The sequence below is a fragment of the Anolis sagrei genome, chromosome 13 (assembly GCF_037176765.1).
Source record: "Anolis sagrei isolate rAnoSag1 chromosome 13, rAnoSag1.mat, whole genome shotgun sequence".
Classification (NCBI taxonomy): domain Eukaryota; kingdom Metazoa; phylum Chordata; class Lepidosauria; order Squamata; family Dactyloidae; genus Anolis; species Anolis sagrei.
The window spans coordinates 7,259,076-7,277,183 of record NC_090033.1 but is presented as its reverse complement, the minus strand read 5'-3'; the positions used below and the strand labels follow the sequence as shown (position 1 = coordinate 7,277,183).

Here is an 18,108-nt window from a genome sequence, read left to right as displayed (position 1 = left end):
TCGTATAAAAGCTTTGTTTTATTGCATTTGCCAGGAATTACAGTCATCCAAAACAGAGATAAAGAACAAAGAGAGATAAAAATAAAGCTTTTCTTTCCCTTCCTTTTCCTCCTTGCATGGATATATTACATAATTTGAACATGGAATACTACAAATCCCTGATGGGATTTCCCCAACAATCCAAACCCTGATGGGATTCATAGTTTCCGCAGAGTTATGAGCTCCTTTTCTTGATTTCACATTGGGGAAGTGGAGAATTAAGGCTGTGATGGGCCATTCTGGCATTAAGGCACAGGAAGGGAAGTCAAACCGGCAACCCGTCACTCTTCTCTTGTCATTTCCATCCCTTATTGGGGTGTTTGGATGCATCTTTCCAGCCCACTTTGGCAAGGCACTCTTGGATGAAACGTACGGGAAAGACATTGAGGTGCCGCGTGGCCAAAGAGGCCTCCAAATCCTACGAAATCCAATCCAGCCAATCGCCTCCTTCTCCTATGGAGATCACAACATTTCCCTTTTTGTTTTTACCTCCAGTCCTTATATTATGGACTCTTGAGTGGTGCTGTGGTCATAGGGTTCCCAAGCCTGGAGTCAACACTAAGTGCACATACACATATATCAATCACTTACAAATAGGTATCACAAAGCAGTTGCTCTACTCCGAACTCAAGAACAGAAAACAACATGTTGGAGGACAGGAAAAGAGATTGAAAGATGGGCTCAAAGCCAACCTTAAAAACTGACATAGACACTGAGAACTGGGAAACCCTGGCTTGTGAGCGCTCCAGTTGGAGGTCAGCTGTGACCAGCAGTGCTGCAGAATTTGAAGAGGCACAAATGGAGGGCGAAAGAGAGAAACGTACCAAGAGGAAGGCGCGTCAAGCCAACCCCGTCCGGGACTGCCTCCCACCTGGAAACCGATGCCCTCACTGCGGGAGAAGATGAAGGTCAAGTCATCTACTGACCCACCCTGGAGGACTATCCTACTTGGACAACAAGGGATTGCCTAAGTGAAGTGAAGGTATCACATATTAATGTATTATATATATATATATATATATATACACACACACACACACACACAGGATCATTTCAGACTGCATATTTATAGCATTATGACCCCACTTGAAGTATTTTATAAGTGATTTCTATTTATGAGTGTGTGTATGTAAGTAAGTGTGTGTGTGTATACACACACGTGCACACGTGCATTTAGGGCCACTTCAAACTGCACATTTCTATTTATGAGTGTTTGTGTGTGTGTGTGTGTGTATAGATCGTGTGTGTGTGTATATATACACACACACACACACACACATGCATTTAGGAGGCCATTTCAAACTGCACATTTATGACATGACTCCACCTGAACTGCCTTACAAGTAATTTCTATTTATGAGTGTGTGTGTGTGTATATATATATATACACACACACATATATTGTGTGTGTATATATATACACACACACACACACTCGTGCATTTAGAGGGCCATTTCAAACTGCACATTTATGACATGACTCCACCTGAACTGCCTTACAAGTAATTTCTATTTATGAGTGTGTGTGTGTATACACACACACATGCATTTAGGGCCATTTTAAACTGCACATTTATGACATGACTCCACCCGAACTGCCTTATAAGTGATTTCTATTTATAAGTAAGATTATATATATATACACACACACACACACACACACACACACACACATATAAACATACATGTGTGCACTTAGGGCCATTTCAGACTGCAAATGTATGGCATTATGACTCCACTTGAACTGCATTATAAGTGATTTCTAAGTGAGATTATATGTACTATGTATATGTATATTTACACACACATATAATATACACACACATACTTGTCCATGAGGGGCATTTCAGCCTGCATAGTTATGGCATTATGATTCCCCTTGAACTGCCTTGGCAACACTTATAAGTGATTTCTATTTATCAGTGTGATGTGTATGTGTATATGTGTATACACAAACACACACATTACTGCCTTGCCCTCCTGCTTCCAACTCCAGGTCGAAAAACGAAGCTCAAAAACGGGGAGAAAAGGTCTTTCACTCCAGACATTGACACAAATGGAAGTCCAGCCCCAGTTTGGGGTCACAGAAGGGGCCGGAAGAGGAGGACGAAATGAAGAATTGCCACGATTCTGCGGGAGGAAGAGTGGGAAGAGTGGGAGCCTCGGATGGAAACGATCAGTTTTTTGAACCTGAGAGTCCGCTGGTGTTTTTTTGTTTTTGTTTTTGAAGTTCTTCAGAAGGGTTTACTCAACAACCTTCATGTACTCAGCATATAGGGACATAACTCAGTTACAGATAGGTTTGAAGTCGTTTCTCTGTGCAGATCACACAGGGCGTTTTTCTTACAATCAACAGCAACTGAGAGACCGCTGGTGAGTGGGTTTGGGGCCCAGGCGACCCTTCTTTCTCCGCCTCATAACCGCTTGCCTTCCGCCTCTTTCCCGGACCGTGCGGAAGTGGACAGGAGAAGCGTCGGCCGGAGAAGACGCCGGAGGCACTTGGGAATTCCGAAGGACATGGAGAAAAAGAACGAAGGTCCCTTTTGGAAGCGATATCCCTGCAGAGCGGCTCCCCCAAATCCCAATTCCCTGGGAGTCGTAGTCCACAAAGTAACGGATTCCCACGCTTTTAGGATGGAAGGGAGTTGGGTCTTCCGCTCCAGGCAGCCGTCCTTTGGCTTCAAGCAGGATGCTCTCGCGCTCGAAAAGTAGAAATAAATACCGATCCATTCAACTTTATACACGTTCCCTGAAATTTCCAGTGTTCTGCAAGATTCAAAATAATAATAATAATAATACTATTTCTATACGTTGGTGTTTGTGTCTATGACGCAGGCCTCGGTGAAGGGTGTGAGCGTAAAGGGGTTTCCTCCTCCTCTCTTCTTGGTGGATTTCCCATTCAAGGCAAGAAGAGTCTATATTCCCTGCATAAAAATACCAGCCTTTTGGGAACGGATGGCGATCCAAGCGTCCTCCAGCATGATGGGATACGCCGGACCGCCGAGAGGATATAGGCAAGGCCACCAATAAGTCTCGAGTTTGGAGTCTTCCCTGTGGGCAAAGGCTTCCCGAGAGAGAGAGAGAGCGAGCGACAGAGAGAGGAAGGCCCGAAACGGCCCGGTGTGGCCCTTCTTTCCTCCCGGAAGGGGAGCTCCTTCACCAGACTTCACACTTCCTGGCGGGGTTCATGGGGGACCCCGGGCGGCAGTGGAAATGCTCCGAAAACTCCCTTGAGTTGGAGAGCGTCCCCACCACGCGGAAGCGGGAAGGACTGTGCGAGTCGGTCACCAGGCCCTCGTGCGCACTCTCCGGCGTGCGGACTGAGCACCAGACCTGAGAGAGAAGGAGAGAAAGAATGGAAGGAGGCAGCCCCCATCATCATCATCATCATTATTAAGCACAGCTTGACTATCTGTCGGGAGGGATTGGATTGTGTCTTCCTGCCTGGCAGAATGGGGTTGGACTAGGGGGCCCTTGGGGTCCCTTTCATCATCATCATCATTGACATCATACTCTATGTTTGGTGTATGCTTTTTTAAATAATGGTGTGTTGTGATATATGTATTTTCCTGTTCATGTTGGTATGTTTTGACTATGTCGTCCCCTGCCTCGAGCGCTTAGGAAGGGGAGAGTATGTCACACCAGAGAGTGAGGAAGGAGGCAGCAACCTACTCACTGGTAAGCAGCCCACTCCGAGTGAACCCATGGTGTGGTGGAGTGTGAGTTTTAATCTACAGTTATGTTTGATTATAGATAGTTGTTTAAAAGGGTAAGTATCTAAACTAGCATAACTGGGGGGGGGGGGGGAGAGGGATGGTAGCCAGCTCAACTCACTTTGAGCTGGGTTGCCATGGAAAAAGGGGCGGAGCCAACTGCCACTTGGCAGGGCAGCCATTTTAAAACGGGCAGTCTGTAGTCAGCGAACTACAGGGAGCGCTGGTTCTGTTGTATGTTGAGAGCCAGTGGGGTAGTCTGTAGTCTGAGATCTGCAGGGAAAGGCTGATTCTGCTGTGTTGAGAATCAGGAAAATTTTGGCTTTTAGCCTGTGTGGTTTGGATGGGTCGAGTTGACTTGTTTATATTGTTGGTCAGTGTGTGAGCAAAAGGGGGAGAGAAGCCTGGTGGGAATCTGTACTGCAACAGAAATGGCATGGGGAAAGGAAAGGCTTGTACCTGAAGTAATCAATTAAAGAAAGAAACACATTTTGAAGGAGAATAAGTTTAAAACCTGTTTAGTGAAAGGAATAGTTCTCTTAAGAGTTGTTTTATGAAATGTATTAAATGTAACCTCTGAAGAAATGTGCCTCTAAGAGCTAAGAAACATTGAAACCATCAAGCTTCTTCTATACTACAATAAACTTGTTACAGTTTCTTCTAAAGCCAAGTCTCTGTTACAAATACTTTCAAGTTAAGCCACGCTACACATTCAAGAAAGACCAAATCAACGTTACAAGCTATTAGTTATGTTATCAATTTAGTAAGTCCTTACAAAGTAGTGGCTCCTTTACAAACTTTTACCAATTGGTGGCATCGTTACTAATTGGGTGCCTCCTTTACACAAGGGCTTAAGAGGTGCCGGATAAATGCACTCTCTGGTTGCTTGAGAGTATAATGCTCAAATCACTATGCCATGCTAGCTCTCGTCTAGATAGATGGATGGAATGAGGGGATAGATAGATAGATAGATAGATAGATAGATAGATAGATAGATAGATAGATGGTGGACGAGTGGACGGATGGACAAACAGATATATAGATATAGATTGGTAAATGGATGGATGAATAGATGATAGATAGCCGTGGATGGAAAGAACAGATGGATAGATAAAATAAATAGAATAGATGGATAATAGCCATAGACAGATGGAAGGAATGATACAGATGGAGAGATGAATGGGTGGAAGAATGGATAGATAGATAGCCATAGATGGATAGGTAGATGATGTACCAATAGACACATATATATATATGGATGTATATATATAGGAGATAGATAGATAGATAGATAGATAGATAGATAAATAGATGGATGGATGGATGGATAGATAGATAGATAGATAGATAGATAGATAGATGAATGGATATATGTTACACAGAGATGGATGAATGGCTAGATAGAATAAATAGAATACAATATATTGACAACAGCCGGTAGGCTGTTAGGAATTGTGGGAGTTGAAGTCCAAAACACCTGGAGGGTCAAAGTTTGCCCAGGCTTGAGATAGATGATTGGATGGATAGAATAGATAGAGATGGATGAATGGATAGATAGAGTAAATAGAATACTTACTACTTACTATTCTATTACTTTGAATAGATTGATAACAGCCATTGACGGAGGGTTGGACAGACACAGATGGATAGATAGATAAAACAGAGATGGAGGGATAGATTATATGGGTAGATAATGTGCATTATTATTATGATTACTGTTTGGCAGAGTACCTGGGCGAACCCAACGAAGAAGAGCTGGTAGTTGGTGAGGCTGAGGGCTGGGAGGGTCTCCTCCTCCCCATTCTTCCGCACCCAGTTCTGATAAGCCTGAATACGCAAAAAAAAAGAAAAAAAGAAAAAAAGGAGGACGATGTAGGAGCCGACCCTCAAGATTCCCATGACTCCCCCGCCTCAAGTGATCCACCTGAGCCTGGACGAGCCCCCATTTGAGCCGAGGCCTCAGGGGTCTGCAGGGGAGAGCTTTCTCCTTGACTGGCACCCTTCTGGACAGGATATTGTGGTAGTTGTTGCGCCCCATTGGGTAGCGGCCTCACCCGGTAGGCGGCTTTGAGTCCTCCGTTGTCGGCGATGTTCTCCCCGAGGGTGTGCTTCCCGTTGACGGCCTCCCCGTTGACAGAGTAGTTGCCGTACTGCGCCACCATGCACTCCGTCTGGTGCTTGAAGGCCTCCGCCGAGGAATTCTTCCACCAAGGACGCAGGTTGCCCTCCTTGTCGTACTCCCGGCCTGCAAAGGGAATAAATAGGATCGGAAGGAGGCAGGCCCCATCATCATCATCACTATTAAACCACCTTGAGTTGCCATGAGGCTGAGAAAGGTGGTATACAAATGCAGTAAATAAATAAATAGATATTAGGCATATCTTGGATGACTATCTGTCGGGAGGGATCGGATTGTGTCTTCCTGCCTGGCAGAATGAGGTTGCACTGGGGGGCCCTTGGGATCGATTTCATCATCATCATCAACATCATACTCTATGTTTGGTGAATATTTTTAAAATAATGGTGTGTCATGATATATGTATTTTTCTGTTTGTGTTGGTATGTTTCGACTTTGTTGTCCCCTTCCTCGAGTGCTTAGGAAGGACAGATAACAAATAGGATGCATTATCATCAGTATGTTGCTGATGGCGATCTCCTTCCTCACCTTGATCATCAAAGGCGTGGGTCAGTTCGTGGCCCACTACCACGCCGATGCCGCCAAAGTTGAGGGCCCTGCAAAAGAAAAAGGAAGGAACGAGAGGAAGGAAAACAAAGCAGCCTATGAGAATAAGGTTGAGGGAGTTCCCGTCAATTCCCTGGAAACCCAAAAGGCCCGAAATACTCAGGAAACAATTGATTTCTCGGCCTTTGGCTTGATTTTGTGTTTGATTATCCTGGTATTCTCATAACGGAGAGAGGCAACGCCAAAAGCAACTTGCTATGGATAAGCTCCTCTCTGTCTTGATTGGCAGGGAAGAAATGAAGAAGGAAGTGGAGGAGAAGGAGGAAAAGAAAGAGGAAGAAGGGGAATAAAGGAGAAAGAAGGAAAGGAAGGAGGAGTAGAAAAGAGAAAGGAGAAGAAAGAGAAAGGAAGAAGAGTAGAAAAGAGAAAGGAGAAGGAGGAGAAAAGGGAAAGGAAGAGAGGAAAACAAAGGAGGAGGAGAAAAGAAAGTAGGAGGAAGAAGGAAGAGGAGTAGCAAAGGGAAGGAAGGAGAGGAAGGGAAAAGAGAAGAAAAGGGAAAGAACGAGAAGAAAGAAGAAGAAAGGCGAATTAGAAAGATAAAATGGGAGGAGAAGAAAGGAGGAGTAGAAATGGAAGGAGAGGAAGAGTAAGGAAGGTGTAGAAAAGAGAAAGGAGAAAAAGAAAAGCAGCTTAGAGAGGAGAAGGAGATGAGAACGAAGGAGAAGGAAGAAGAGAAAAGGAAAGGGAGGAGGACAAAAGAGGAAAAAGGAAGGAAGAAGGAGTAGAAAAGGGAAGGAAGGAGAGGAAGAGAAGGGATGGAGGAGTAGAAAAGAGAAAGGAGAAATGAGAAGGAGTAGAAAAGTGAAAAGAAGAGAGGAAGAGAAAGGAGGAGAAAAGAAAGAAGGAGGAAGGAGGAGGAGTAGAAAGGGGAAGGGCTGAAAGAAAAAGGAAGGAAGAAGGATGAAGCAGGAAAAATGGGAAGGAAGCAATCAGGAGAAGGAAGGAGAAAGAAGGAGTAGAAAAGGAAATGAGAAGGAAGGAGGAGAAAAGTGGATTAGAGAGGAGGAGGAAGAGATGGAACAGGAGGAGAAGAAAAGAGGAGTAGAATAGAGGAGGAAGGAGAAAGAAGAAGAAAGGAGGAGGAGAAAAGAAAGTAGGAGGGAGAAGGAAGAGGAGAAGAAAAGAGAAAGAACGAGAAGAAGAAGAAAAATGGATTAGAGATAAAAATGGGAGGAGATGAAAGGAGTAGAAAAGGGAAGGAGAGGAAGAGGAAGGAAGGCGTAGAAAAGAGAAAGGAGAAAAGGAAAAGCAGATTAGAGAGGAGGAAATGAGAACAGAAGGAGAAGGAAGAAGAGAAAAGGAAAGGAAGGAGGAGGACAAAAGAGGAAAAAGGAAGGAAGGAAGGAAGGAGTAGAAAAGGGAAGGAGAGGAAGAGAAGGGAAGGAGGAGTAGAAAAGAGAAAGAATGAAAAGAAAGAAGGCATGAGAAGAAAATAGGATTAAAGAGGAGATGAAAATGGAGGAGAAGGAAGCCGAAGAAAGGAGAAGGAGTAGAAAAGGGAAGGAGAGGAAAAGAAGGAGGAGAAAGGGAAGGGGTGGAAAGAAGGAAGGAAGAGGAGGAGAGGGACTGAGACGTAAGGCCGATCCCTTCCGCTCCCCGCTTTGATGCTCCGCTCACTTGGGCGAGTTCCGGGTGTAGAAGGGGCTCTGGAGGATCCCGGCCGGGAAGACGATCTCGTTCTTTGTCGGGGAGTAGTAGGCGTTCACCGTCAGCGGGGTCATGCTCCACCTGCAAAAAGAAGAACCGGGAAGGCAAAGGAGGAAGAAGGGGAGGCGCAAACAAGGCCCTGTTCCCCTCTCTATGCATGGATTTCACCAGCCATACCAGGACCAGCCACCAGGGGGCAGCAAAGGACAGGAGGAAAACAACAAGGAAGGGAAACAATCAAAGGAAAACAAACAATCAAACAAGCCACCAACAAACATCAGTGGCTTGGGGTCTCGCTCTTTCCCCTGGACTTACTGGTCGCGGTTGGGGGGCTTCCGCAGCTGGTCGGCGGCCAGTCGGGCCGAGAAGTTCAGGAACTGCATGACATTCTCGAAGTAGAGGTCGGGGGCCGCCTCGTACTGCCGGGAAGCAAGGCAGCCCCATTAATACGGGGGTCCCATTGGGGTCTCAGTTCTCAGGACTGTCCTGCCTTCCTTCCTCCCTTCCCCCGGGTTTCGATCTCGAAACTCACGTCGGCGAAGACTTTGTCCAGCTCCTTGGGGTCCATGATGAACTTGGGGTAGCCGATGAGGTCCGCGATGGCTTCGGCCTTCTCGCGGGCCGAGCGCCGCGTTTCCACGTCCATCCAGCGCAGCCCGGCCAGACTCTCCTCAAAGGCCCCCTTGATCTCTGATATCATCTCCTCCACCTGGAGATGAGGCCACAGCAGGGGTAGAGTGGCCACTCCGGGAGGGTAGAGTGGCCGTCCCTACACGCACCCACCTTGGACCCCACCCCCACCCCCTTGGGGGACAGAGGAAGCCAAGGGACTCACTGTGTCTTGCTGTCTTCGGCAAGCTCCGGGAAAGTAGAGTGGCTGTCCCCAAATCCACCCACCCACCCTGGATATCCTCCTTGGGGACTCTGGGCGGGTACAGTGGCCGTCCACAAACCCACTCACCCTGGAACCCTCCTTGGGGGGTCTGGAATGGTACAGTGGCCGTCCCCAAATCCACTCACCCTGGAACCCCTCTTGGGGTCCAGGAGGGTAAAGTGGCTGTCCCCAAAGCCACCTACCCTGGAACTCCTCTTGGGGGTCCAGGAGGGTAGAGTGGCCGTCCCCAAAGCCACCCACCCTGGAACTCCTCTTGGAGGTCCAGGAGGGTAGAGTGGCCATAGCCACCCACCCTGGAAGCTCTCTTGGGGGACGGAGGAGGCCAAGGGACTCACCACGGCCTTGCTGTCTTTGGCAAGCTCTGGGAGGGTAGAGTGGCCGTTCCCAAATCCACCCACCCTATAGGCCCCTTGGGGGGTCCGGGAGGGTAGAGTGGCCATCCCCAAATTCACCCACCCTATAGGCCCCTTGGGGGGTCTGGGAGGGTAGAGTGGCTGTCCCCAAATCCACCCACTCCATAGGCCTCTTGGGGGGTCCGGGAATGTAGAATGGCCATCCCCAAATTCACCCACCCCATAGCCCCCCTTGGGCGGTCCGGGAGGGTAGAGTGACTGTCCCTAAACCCACTTGCCCCATAACCCCCCCCCCCTTGGGGGATGGAGGAGGCCTAGGGACTCACCGCGGCCTTGCTGTCTTCGGCGTAAGTGGCCCTCACAAACATGGCGCCCAATGGAAAGCCCAGGTTGTTGTCCGTGTCGCTGACGCAATACTTCCAGCGAGGCAAACAGGTCTAGAAGGAGGAACACAAACACACCCTCATCCTCATATCTGGCCTTCATCATCATCATCATCTCCTCCTTTACTTATTCTAATTCTTTCCATTATTATACTCATGTTCATGCCCTGCCTTCATCTTCTAAATGGGAATCCCGCCTTCACATATTGTTGTTGTCGTTGTAATATCTGGCCTCAATCTCCAAAGGGAGAATCTCCCCTTTACTTAGTATGAATATTATATTTGTGTATTATTATTATTATTATTTGATGAGTCTACAGCAATCAAGATCACACTGCTGGCTGTTGTATTGGATCCTACATCGGACCCTTCCTCTCTAAAGGACTCTTCCTTTTCTCCTCCTCCAACCGCAGCCCGCTTTGGGGGCGATGGGCCCACGCAGGACCCTCACCTTTTTGGACCCGTACAGGACCTCCAGGAACTTCTCCTCGGCCTCCTGGAAGCGCTGGTCCAGCAAGGTGGCCCCTTTCCGCACCAGATGCCAGACCATGTAGTTGTGCAAGATGCTGGGGGAAAAACAAGAACAAGAGGAGTCGGAATAGCAACGGCGTTTCCTCACAGAGATCCGTCTCGGAAAGGAAAGGGTTTCCTTCCTTCCTTCCTTCCTTCCTTCCTTCCTTCCGTCCGTCCTTCCTTCCTTCCTTCCTTCCTTCCTTCCTTCCTTCCTTCCTTCCTTCCTTCCCGCTCGCTGTCTGGCTCACCGCCTGTCCGTCTTCTGGATGAGGAGGGACACCTCTCCCAGGTACTCCTTGGCGTAGACCACCACGGGCTCCGAGGCGTTGATCTCCACCGGGGAGAAGACCGCGTTCAGGAGGGGCAGCCAGTCGATGGCAGGCGCCAGGCCCTGGGAAAAGGAAAGGAAAGCAAGCTGGGAAGTGGAAGGGAAGGAGGAAGGCAGGCAGGAAGGCCCCTCCCTCCTTCCTTTGGGTCCTTCCCTTCCCTCTTTCCTTGTGTGTTTACTTTTGCAGGCCTGCCTCCTTTTCCTATTTCCCATCTTATTCCTTCCTTCTCTCTTCATTTATTCATTCCCTCTCTCCCTTCCGCTCGTTCGACTCTTCCTTCCTCCCTTGCGAGCCTCTGTCTCCTTCTTTCCTTTTTTGCTTTCTTCTTCCTTCATACTTCCCTGTTCCTTCCCCCTGCATTTTCCTTCCATGTTCAATTATTTGCTTTCATATACCTGCCTTGCTTTTCTTTTTCTTTCTTTCTTTCTTTCCTTCCTTCCCTCTCTCCCTTCTGCTTTCTTTCCTTTCCTCATTCAGTTTCCTCTGCCTGCCTTCCTTCTCTTCCCTTCATTCTTCTCTTCCTTCTCAGTCTCCTTCCTTCCTCTTGCTAGTTCATCTTCCTTCCTTCCCTCCCTCTCTCCTTCCTCCCATTCCTTTTCCTTCCTTCCCAGTCTCTCCCTCCTTCCTCATTTATTTGCTTCCTTCTACCTGCCTTGCTTCTTCCTTCCTTCCTTCCTTCCTTCCTTCCTTCCTTCCTTCCTTCCTTTCCTCCCTCTCTCCCTTCTGCTTTCTTTCCTTTCCTTGTTCGGTTGTTTCCCTCTGCCTTCCTTCCTTCTCTTCCCTTCGTTCTTCTCTTCCTTCTCAGCCTCCTTCCTTCCTCTTGCTAGTTCACCTTCCTTCCTTCCTTCCTTCCTTCTCTCCTTCCTCCCATTCCTTTTCCTTCTTTCCTCCCCAGTCCCTCGTTCCTCATTTATTTGCTTCCTTCTACCTGCCTTGCTTCTTTCTTTCTTTCTTTCTTTCTTTCTTTCTTTCTTTCTTTCTTTCTTTCTCCTTCCTTCCTTCCCTCTTTTTCCCTTCCTTCGCAGCCTCTCCTTCCTTCCTTCCCTCTTTTTCCCTTCCTTCGCAGCTTCTCCTTCCTTCCTTCCCTCTTTTTCCCTTCTTTCACAGCCTCTCCTTCCTTCCTTCCAACCTCCCTTCCCTCTTTCCTTTCCTCCCATTCCTTTTCCTCCCTCGCTCCCTGCTTCCCTTTCCACCCACCCCACCTTCCTCGTTCCCCTTCCTCTTCCCCACCTGAAGCTCCCCGGCCGTGATGCGGTGGTAGATCTGCTCCTCGTCGCGGCGCTTCTCCTGCGGGACGGTGATGGTGGCCAGTGCTGTCTCAAAGTCCAGCAGCTCCTCCATCTGCCGGCGCGTATCTGCCTCCTCGCCGCCCCCCAGCAGTGACCCCAGCCGCACCATGAAGGACAGGTAGCCCCGCAGCACCTGTGGCAGGGCAAGGAGAGAAGAATTGGGATCGATGTCATGCCCATGGCATCAGGCTGGATGCACTTGGGCTCCCCCCTTCAGACAATGTTAACTGCAAGAGGAGCAGGAGTCGGGCATGAAACCAGGGCAGCAAATAGTACAGATTACGTGCCACCGTTTTCAGCAGGAATCCCAGAACAACTGTGGGGTCAGCCTAGATGCCCTTTGGGTTCCCCCTTCAGAAAATCCTACCGTTTTAAGATGTAAGAGGAGCAGGACCTGGGCATGAAACCGAGGCAGCAAATGGTGCGGATGATGTGCCGCCCTTTTAGGCTGGAAGCTGAACTCTGCTTTGGGGTCAGACCAGATGACCTTTGGCTTCCCCCTTCAGACAAAGGAGTCCCAGCGCTTACCTTTTCATTCTGGGTCTTATTGAGGTAATAATCCCTGGCGGGGAGATACAGCCCGGACTGGTCGACCTGCGAAGGGAGAGCGGCGGGGAATCAGCACACGGCACATAGGGGTGTGTGCGGCCCCGATTCTGCCCCACTGTCCCGAATTGCCCTTCAAAAACAGCTTTAATACAATGTTGAAAGTAAAAGAAAACTGCTTTACTTCAGCAAACAGGAAGGATAAGCAAATGCAATTGAAAAGTGCAAAAGAAAGCGAGAAAGTCTTCATCCAGACACAAATTAAAGTCTCTTACAAAATCCCAAAAGAGACAGCAGTCTTCCATTAGACAACAGGCAATGAACTAAGTTTTTAGCAGCAGACACAAAGCAGATTCCATTGGAATGAAAACATCAGTATCTGGGTCGTTGTTACCAGTGAAAGCTGACTGCTCCTGATACTGATTTATAGCATGCAGGAAGTGCTAGGGCGTCTCTCAATTAGCTCAACGTTTTTAGTAGCTATTCTAGCTGAGCACCGTCTGTGCTCTGTCTCTTTTCGTCTCTCGAGAAATGTGTTTACTTTCAAACTCTCATAATCTGATTCTTCTTCTCCCTCCAATTCCCGAACACTTCTCTGCTCCCCTTCCTCTTCTGAAGATGAGGAATCCCTAACACCCACACGAACCTGGATGATGTTGACGCTGGCGTTCTTGGAGTCGGCGGCCACGTCCAGGGCGAAGAAGGGGGAGGTGTGGTGCCGGGCCATAACCTCCAGCAGCGTCTGGTTGAAGTCAGACTCCTCCCAAGGACCGCTGATGTTCCAGCCCCCCAACTGCCGAGGGAGAGAGAGAGAGAGAAAGCTGGGACGAGGAAACACACCAGACGATCCCTCCCAGCAGGTGGCCAGCCAGCCTCTGCTGGAGACCACCACGTTTTCCCAATCCTCCCTTTAATATTCTTGGTTTTAGCCCACCCAGAGATCCATTTAGTAGCACGAGGCCTGGCGTTGGGGGCTCACCCTACCTTCTGGATGCGGTCCAGCAGCGGCTTGGCTTTCAGCTCCTCGATCTGGCTCTCATTCATGCAGGACTGGTAGTAGCGCTGCGCCTTCCGCTCGGCTTCGCTCGGCACGTTGGCCGTCGTGTTCTCTGCAAAACGGAAGCCAAAACACAAGGAAGGGGGGTGATGATGATGGGAGTCGCAGTCCTGAAAGGAGGTCCGTGTATCCTTTGGAGTGGTGGCCCCTTCCTGGCGCAGCGTCTCAATCACGGAGGTCAAAAGTGGGGTGCGTGCAAAGGGAAATGCATAATATCAGCTTTGTCATGGTCATCAAAAGGGGAGTGTGGATGCTGTTAGGGGGGAGATTATGGAGCGTGAAACCCAAATATAATATTATTATTATACTTATAAAGCAGGATATAACTATAATAATAATAATATAATGATATTCACAATGATGATAATAATAATACTAATATGGGAGGAGAGATAAAGCGGGGTATAAATAAATATAATAATAATATAATGATATTAATTTTGATAATAATAATAATAATAATATGGTGGATAAATAAAGCGGGATATAAATAATAATAATAATATAATGATATTAATGATGATGATAATGACTAATATGGGAGGAGAGATAAAGCGGGGTATAAATATAATTATAATAATGTTATTATTTATGTATTCATTATAAAATAAATAAATAAATAATATATAATATAATATAATAAGATTAATATGGGAGGATAATTAATATAATTATTATTATATAAATAAATATAAATATAAATAAATATAATAAGATATAAATAAATATAATAATTATTATAATGATAATGATAATACTAATATGGGAGGAGAGAGAAAGCCAGGTATAAATATAATAATAATAATGTATAATAAGATTAATATGAGAGGATAATTAATGCGGGATAGAAATAAATATAATAATAATAATAATATTTATTTATATGATAATAATACTAATATGGGAGGAGAGATAAAGCCAGGTATAAATATAAATATAAATATAATAATAATAATAATAATAATAATATATAATAAGTTAATATGGGAGGATAAATATGAGAGGATAATTAATGCAGGATATAAATAAATATAATTATTATTATAATGATGATAATAATACTAATATGGGAGGAGAGATAAAATGGGGTATAAATGATAATAATACAGGGTTAGTCAAAATGAATAGTACCCGAATGTATGTTTACTGTAACCATATTGGCCTATTCATTTTGACTAACCCTGTATAATGATATCAGTGATGATAATAATAATAATTACTAATATGGGAAGAGAGAAAGTGGGGTATCAATAATAATATAATGATATTAACAATGATAATAATAATAACTAATATGGGAGGAGTAATATAGCAGGGTATAAATAATAATAATAATAATAATAATAATAATAATAATGTAATGATATGAATTTTGATAATAATATTAATATGGAAGGCCAGATAAAGCGGGATATAAATAATAATAATATACTGATATTAATGATGATGATTATAATAATACTAATATGAGAAGAGAGATAAAGCAGGATACAAATAATAATAATAATAATAATATGAGAAGAGAGATAAAGCAGGATATTAATAATAATATAATGATATTAATTTTGATCATAATACTAATATAGGAGAGATAAAGCAGGATATAAATAAATATAATAATAATATAAATATAATGATATTAATTTTGATCATAATACTAATATAGGAGGAGAGATAAAGCGGGATGTTAATAATAATAATATTAATAATGACGATAATAATAATAATGATAATAATAATACGAATATGAGATTAGATGGGGGATTGCTGCTCCCAGAATACCCATTGAGCGGTGGGCATTCCATAATAACTATCTCAGCTCCCTGATGAGGAGGATGACCACTCTGGCCACCTTTGACCACACTAAGTTGCCTGGGAAATGTGCAACGGGGCAAAAAGGAAGTGGAAAATCCATGCCGAGACCTGGCAGGAAAAGCGCGCTGCCGGCCTGTCTGGCCCGAGAACGAAGGCTGCTGATAAGGGGAACAAAAGGGTCCCCTCCCCTTCAGCCCGGCAGGAAGGCACCACGTGACCCCTCCCGCCAGACGGCCAGACGTACCCAGGAGGTGCTTGAGGATGGCTTGGTTATGCTCCCAGAGTTTGTTGAAGGTGCCCCACCGGGAGTGCCCGTCGGGGATGGGGTTGGCCTTGGTCCACCCGCCGCAGGAGAAGCGGAAGAAGTCCTCACAAGGGTCCACCGAGCGGTCCAGCGAGGCCAGGATGGCGCTGGAGGCCGCCACGCACGACTCCGACAGGCAGGGCCCTGGTCAGTCCGAGGAAGGAGAGGGGTCAGCCAGGGAGCCACGGGAGGGCATCTAGTCCACCCCGGTCTGCACTAAAGCACTCACGGGGCCGGAACGGGATGGCCAGGAGGCAGAGGCAGGCCAGCAGCGCAACCAGGAGGACGGCCACCAGGACCAGCAGGCGCTTCTCCGACGCAGGGCGGCGGGACCAGCAGCTCTGGACCCCGAGCGGGCCGCGGAAATTCACCTGCGAGGAGGAGGCAACAGGCAGGTGTTTGCATTATTTACAACAACACGGTTTCCGTAACACAAATAAAGTTCTTTACACTTCCTTCTTTGCTTCCATGCTGGGCTTCTTTCTCATGCTTCGCTCTCACAGAGCCTCTTCTCACACCGAATTTACACAGGAGCTTCACACAGTAGCTTTACACACACCAGTCTTCATACGAACTTCACACACAAGGCCTTCAAGCTGGGGCTTCTCTCACCAAAGCTTCTCACACCAGGTCTACTGATACTGAGGTCTATCTCACACTGAGGCCTTTCCCTCACTGAATCCTCTCAGACTCTCTCTCACAGAGGCCTTTCAAACTGAGGCCTACTAACATTGAGGCCTACCTCCCACTGAGGCCTTTCTCACACCCTGAGGCAAACTAACATAGAGAGGATTCTCATACACAGGCCTCTCTCACTGAGGTCTGCTAATACTGAGAGCGACCTCAGACTCAGGCCTTTCTCCCACAATTAACACTGAGGCCTTCTCATACTGAGCCTATTAACACACTGAGGCCCTCCTCGCACAGAGACATCTCACGGGGCTACTTCTGACTGAGGCCTATCATACTGAAGTCTCTCTTACTGAGGTCTGCTAACACTGAGGGCTTCCTCAGACTGACAGTCAACTAACACAGAGGCCTTCTCATTCTGAGGCCTCTCATAGACTGAGGGCTACCTGAGTCTGAAGCGTATTATACTGAGGCCGCTCTCAGTGAGGTTCACACTGAGGCTTCTCTCACTGAGGTCTCCCTCAGAATGATGGCGAATTAACACTGAGGCCTTCTTATACTGAGGCCTCTCATAGACTAACAGTTACCTCAGACTGAGGCCTATCATACTGAAGCGTTTCTCAGTGATGTTCACACTGAGGCTTCTCTCACTGAGGTCTGCTAACACTGAGGGCTCTCTCAGACTGATGGCAAACTAACACTGAGGCCTTCTCATACTGAGGCCTCTCATAGACTGAGGGCTACCTCAGACTGAGGCCTATCATACTGAGGCCGCTCTCAGTGAGGTTCACATTGAGGCTTCTCTCACTGAGGCCTCTCTCAGTGAGGTTCACACTGAGGCTTCTCTCACTGAGGTCTGTTAACACTGAGGGTTCCCTCAGTCTGACGGCAAACTAACACTGAGGCCTTCTCATACTGAGGCCTCTCATAGACTGAGGGCTACCTCAGACTGAGGCCGCTCTCAGTGAGGTTCACACTGAGGCTTTTCTCACTGAGATCTGCTAACACAGACGGCTCCCCCAGACTGATGGCGAACTAACACTGAGGCCTTATCATACTGAGGCCTTTCACAGACTGAGGCCTATCTACCTGGGGGCCAAAGAAACCGATTTAATTTCCTTTGGATCCTTAAGTCCTTAATTAGACGACCAATGCAATGATTCACAGATTTCTCTCTCTCGCACGCGAAGGCGCAACGCCAAAGGTCAAGCCAGGTGCTTTCGACATGTGTTTTCTCCGCAAACAGATCCATTTCTCTTTATCACCAAACAGGCCGCGAGCTTGTTTTCGCTTGGAAACCGAGAGTGACGCAACCGCTCCCTGGCCCTTTACGGGGGGCAAAGTTCGGGTTTCCAGAACGACAACAAAGGGCCGGAAGACGAGTTTTTCCAGCCAGAGTCCTCAGAGCCAATGGTCATCTTATTGTCATGCAACGGGGCGGGACTAGATGACCTTTGGGGTTCCCTTTTCAGGGCTCAGAGCCTCCTTTTCGGGATCCGGGGCCTCTTTCCCTTATTGCTCGGGAACATTCCCAGTAATCCCTTCCAGACTCCCATCTGTTCCCATCAAAAGGCATCGTGACAATGTCTTCGGAGCAGAATTATATATATTCGTTTGTGGTCTGTATTCCTTTCCCCGTCCCCAGTTCCAGATATTTCCCAAGTCAAGCAAAGGCAGTTCCGACGCCACTGGGATAATGCAAGAATTATGGGATTTGTAGTACGACGAGACCTTAACAGGACTACAAATCCCAGGGTTCAATGGCATGGAAGGTGAAGGGATGGCGTCCCCAAACCCGAAACCCTACATAAATTGGGATTTCTTTTAAAATTGGATCCTAAAGGGAACTCCA

At 46.9% G+C, this 18,108-nt stretch overlaps 1 protein-coding gene across 3 annotated transcripts in view; it reads right to left on the bottom strand.

Moving 5' to 3' along the window:
* The window catches only part of ECE1 (endothelin converting enzyme 1), a 28,285-nt gene continuing 10,177 nt past the window's right edge, over window positions 1-18,108 (bottom strand). For all 3 annotated transcript variants that reach the window (XM_060758878.2, XM_060758879.2, XM_060758880.2), the window contains exons 3-18: window positions 15,856-15,997; window positions 15,567-15,770; window positions 13,435-13,559; window positions 13,097-13,243; window positions 12,433-12,498; window positions 11,846-12,037; window positions 10,535-10,677; window positions 10,225-10,339; window positions 9,717-9,827; window positions 8,675-8,851; window positions 8,458-8,561; window positions 8,113-8,223; window positions 6,418-6,485; window positions 5,807-5,997; window positions 5,484-5,579; window positions 1-3,372 (exon numbers count right to left, since the gene is read on the bottom strand). In XM_060758878.2, coding sequence (XP_060614861.2) covers window positions 3,196-3,372; window positions 5,484-5,579; window positions 5,807-5,997; window positions 6,418-6,485; window positions 8,113-8,223; window positions 8,458-8,561; window positions 8,675-8,851; window positions 9,717-9,827; window positions 10,225-10,339; window positions 10,535-10,677; window positions 11,846-12,037; window positions 12,433-12,498; window positions 13,097-13,243; window positions 13,435-13,559; window positions 15,567-15,770; window positions 15,856-15,997 — 2,169 coding nt within the window. In that variant the 3' untranslated portion in view covers window positions 1-3,195. The remainder of the gene's footprint in view (window positions 3,373-5,483; window positions 5,580-5,806; window positions 5,998-6,417; window positions 6,486-8,112; window positions 8,224-8,457; window positions 8,562-8,674; window positions 8,852-9,716; window positions 9,828-10,224; window positions 10,340-10,534; window positions 10,678-11,845; window positions 12,038-12,432; window positions 12,499-13,096; window positions 13,244-13,434; window positions 13,560-15,566; window positions 15,771-15,855; window positions 15,998-18,108) is intronic.